At 34.5% G+C, this 4,754-nt stretch overlaps 1 protein-coding gene across 1 annotated transcript in view; it reads right to left on the reverse strand.

Moving 5' to 3' along the window:
- Positions 1-4,754, reverse strand: part of KIF18A (kinesin family member 18A) — a 124,822-nt gene that overhangs the window by 61,865 nt on the left and 58,203 nt on the right. The window contains exons 11-12 of the mRNA XM_019519498.1: positions 3,210-3,331; positions 570-808 (exon numbers count right to left, since the gene is read on the reverse strand). Of these exons, the coding sequence (XP_019375043.1) occupies positions 570-808; positions 3,210-3,331 (361 nt within the window). The remainder of the gene's footprint in view (positions 1-569; positions 809-3,209; positions 3,332-4,754) is intronic.

The raw sequence follows: 4,754 nt of genomic DNA on the forward strand, positions 1-4,754 counted from the left end.
ACCAATATCTATCAATTGTTTTAATATTATTCTTTTGTTTGCGTTTATTTGCTTTCCTCTTTGTTCATGATGATTTTTTTCGTAATGAACAAATTTACCAATTGTTAATCCCCGCAAAACCCCCTGCTATTTTTCTAAACATTTAAATATTTTTCATATACTTTATATGCATTTGAAATAAGAATGCAGCCAATTTTTAAAACTAAAAACTTGACATGATCAGTAAAAATGAATAGTTTGGAAAAATGCACTCTGAGATAAATTATTTTAGTAACAAAGCTTAAAGAAACTTAGCCAGACAGTATGGTTAAGAGAAACAAACAAGCAGATTAAAAAAAAATATAATTATGCATTTAGAGGTGGCAGGATAAGGAAGTAAGTTATGCCTCACACTCCTCCACCAAAAGACATCTGGTAGGAATGGGTCATTCTTCAAGTCTGAACATATGGACTTCAGTTTTTGAAAAGATTTAAATTGAATAAATATAAGTAAAAATCATCCATCCAGACCAATAACGTTTTGAGCAGCATTTTAAAATATGTTCAACAGAAAACAATTATATACTTACTGCAAGGAGTATTTGAATTGTTCACAAGTTGTGGAAATGCGATGATGACAGACATTGTTAGTTGATCATTTTGTTTGGGTTCTTTTTCCATTGTCTGGTCAGCCCACACTACTGTTTTTGGCCTTTGAATCACCTGTTCAACCTCCTTGAAGTCAGCCTCAATTATATCATTTGCTAATCCTGCTTCTTTTAAAACCAAGTACTGTCGTCTTAGGACTGGAAGCAAAGTATTTAGTACTCTACAAACAACAACAACAAATTCTTAAAATCTCTTAAATGGAACTTATTTTAGTAAACATCAGCCTCCATTGCTAACTAGCAACCATCATTGCTAATCATGTAAACAACCATTTTGATTTATTGTCCAGTTTAATTTGAGGAGCATATTCAACTTCTGAGAATAGTGTAGCCTCATGCAGAATTATTTACTACTAATTTTAATAGATCCCTCCTTTCCTAAAATTTGAGATGTATATCCTAATTCTTGTTTATTGTTCAGATTTAGTCAGTTCTGGTCAGTCTGGTATATAATAAAAGATTACACAGTAATACGGTTGATCGTTTCTCTATTTAATGCATGATTGAAAATAACTATGTGCTGTAATTACATTTTAGATGTTATATACAAGTGAGTAAGCACTTCATTTATATCCCAAGAACCCTGTTACTAAACAATTATCATCTAGGACCCCAGCACTCTATTTCTATGCACCCAAACCAAATCCTGGGCCCAAGCGGAGATCAACAAACTCACAAATGTTTACAGATTGAATATGGGTACAAGAAATTACTAGTATAACCAGATGCAATATTAGAAACCATGCAAAGAAAATTAAAGAACTAGGGAGAAGGGATGCAACAAAAAACTGGCTCACGGAAACAAAATGCACCAATTCCATGGTTTTTGCAGTCACTTCGCTCTTAGAGTGTTAGAACTGTATATTAGAGTGTTAGAATTGTGCATTTGTCCAATTATGTGCTCTTCTCCACCACTAACCACTCATTCTTCTTTCCTAGTGTATCTCTGATGTGTCAGCAATGGCTTTATTATCCAAGGTGAGAAATTATGTTATTAAACATGCATGGTGATCTGTTTTAATGAAAAAACCAGAAGCTGATGTAGTTGGGTGGAGCTCTATAGAAGTTACTTTTGCTATACTGTTTTAGGCCTGAAAAATCAGGGAAGCTCATCAAATTGTGTGCGTTACAGGTCACTGATTTACCTTCATTTAAATCTTGACTATAATCTCATAGCACTCTAACTTGGAATACTCTTCACACTACTAGCTTCAAGCTTTCCAATGAAACCTCTTTAAGATTTATGCATAGACTTTATCTCAAGAATGGAGAAGATAAACAAACAGAATTATTGCTACTATCCAAGGGTGACTTATAGTGCATATGAACAGTTTGCCCTCTAATGGCTGTATGAAGCCAAGAGACAGATCAGAACAGATCTAAACTTTACCTCTGTTATAGCAGTTAAACTTTACTCAGAGTAGTGAATAAATACATTTTGAAGCTAATGAAAAGGGTTCTGGTCTCAGCTTTGCATTGCTTTGTTTTCAGTCGTTGTGCCATTTATAGTCATTTACTATATAACATAAGCACAAGTTTGCAATTGCACAGGTATCCTTCCATCACACCATCCTCTGAAAGCTATTGTTTCAATATCCAAGGTGCCGAAAACTGAAAAGTTTTTTCAAAAATTGTCAGAACATTCATCTTTCTTGAAACCCACCAGCTATAAGAGATTTAGTAACAATTTAGATTTTATCTAAAAGAATCAAATACAGTTAAAAGTCTAAGGCACTGGACTAATAGTTATTAAAAAGGTTTACAATAAACATTTGGTGTACAAACTAAGTTGGCATGGCCCACTGCACCCTTTGTAGAATCTATGTGGGGCAAGAAAGAGTAAAATAGCAAAGATAAATTCTGTAGAATATTCCTAAGTGCTATTTAACAGTGGCAGCTGGGGACCTAGGAATCAAAGCTTTGCAGGCTGTATAGAAGGAGAACTAGAAAATTTCCAGAATCAATTGCAATAAGAACTAGGAGTGATAGGGATGATATGAATGGTGAATGTAAAAGTTGTATCCCTATACTCTGCCTCTTTTATAAAAGGCTTATACTCTTTACTACTAGGAAACAAGCTGAACTTGTAACTGGGATTTTCATATACTTTACTCAACTCCTTTGTTGTCAATATGATCAAGTCTGCTATCATGTATTAAAGTGTGATAAAGGAAAACAATAGATAAAAACAACTTGGGAAACTACATAGACATGAATTAACCCTAAACATCTCAGTTCTGGATTTACAGTAATAGGTTGGCTTAAATTAAATAACAACTTAGATCTAAAACTCCAAGTGTCAGAAGTGCTCAATTTTTAAAAAGTTTTATATTCTAGTAATGCCAAGTAAATTTATTGATGAGAAAACCTTTACAAGTTAATTTAGATGTGCAGCATTGTGAATGTACTTAGTTATATTTTCCCTATTATTTTGATCCATAAAGAAGCACATAAACCTGCAGAAAAATCATATTATTTTCATGTGAAACTCTATGAATTGGGTACAAAAGTGGGAATCTTAAGGGAGGAAACACATAGAGCATGATACAAATACAAACTTACTTTTCAGTCTGCTTATGATGCTGTTCTTGAAGGGATACTAAAGACAGTATGTGGTTAATCTGTGTTTTCAGGTCCTTGACCTCTAGCTTTAAATGGCAGTAGTGAAGATCTTTACGAAGTTCCTTGAGAAAATGTTGCATAAGAAATCAGTTAAATGAAATTTAGACATGAAATGTACAAACATGCTATAAAATGATCAAATTAACATGAAACAGATTAAAATGCAAGGATACAATTAATCTACAACTGTAGAAACAATCATTTTTAATTATAATAAAATCTTAAAGGGAAATTTAAGTGTTAGTATTTCACTGACATTTTCCTGTTCAGTTATTTTTCATTGAGAAAGATATGGCAACTAGTTTTTAATGGGAGTAACTTTGTGTATTTTAAGGATAGAAAAAATATTATATATTTCTGTATGCCGTCTTCATATAATGAATCATTACAACGGTCTTAGCTGTGATTTTATCAATATTAATTTTATTGTTATTCATAAAAATCAAGAGAAATGAGATTTTAATATGAAACCTACATAGCAAGTTAGTGACTCACTATGCAAAGAAATCCCACTCTGGTATGCCTGCACACCGCTCAAATACCTTAAAAATCACTTCCTATAAGTAGGTAACAAATCCTACCCATGTTCACTGTTGTATTAAAAATATGATAAAATGACGCTGTCCAGTCCCCTACACAGACACAGGATCCCGTTGCCAAATCCAGACAAGCCACTTCTTAAGAACCTTTAACAAAGGAAATTCAGAAGCTTGGCTAGCAAGGTACACCTGGGTAGTGTGGGGGCAGCAGGGAGCAGGTGCAAGAAGAAACTTGCTCACAGCTGCTGCTGTGCCCAGCTGAGCCTGGGATCCCTTGCTGATGCAGCTTGTAGTTGGAGGGGGCAGGAACAGCTTTGGGGCACTCCCTGCACCTGGGTCAGCCAGGGACAGCAGTGGACGGGGGCTGTGTCTGCCATGCTCCACCCTCCCTTCCATATGCAATTAATTTTATTGTCATCCTAAAGTTCAGTTTTTCCTGAGATTTTATTTAAATCTGTTTTGCTTTAGTTTAAACCAAACTGCCTTACATCCTGCTATTTGTGGCAAAGGAGAACAATTTATGTTCTCATGTTTTTGAAAACTACTATTCATGCTTGCAACTTTATTTTTCTAGACAGTATTTCGCACACAAGAAGACTGTTAAGGGCTGTGGCTATTTTATTCCCACACTGGATATTTGCAATAATTTCCCTGCTCATCTCATTACCATCAGTCAACAATAATCCAAGGTACTTGGATTCTAGGACCCTCTAGAACCTATTGTTTTCCCCAAAAGATCTTGTTTTGCTCTTCCAGTTTTATTCTTGTGAATGACCTTTACACCTTTGGTAATATAAGCCCTACTCTCTTAGCTGTAAATTCTAAAGTTTTATACATTCTACAGAGTCTTTTAGTATTATTGCACTTGATGTCCAAAAAGAAAGAAATTGTGCCTGTACAGAACCATTACAGTAAAAGCTTTGTTATCTGGCACCCATGGGGAATG

Source organism: Gavialis gangeticus, unplaced genomic scaffold (genome assembly GCF_001723915.1).
Source record: "Gavialis gangeticus isolate Ggan-Ray unplaced genomic scaffold, GavGan_comp1, whole genome shotgun sequence".
Lineage (NCBI taxonomy): Eukaryota > Metazoa > Chordata > Crocodylia > Gavialidae > Gavialis > Gavialis gangeticus.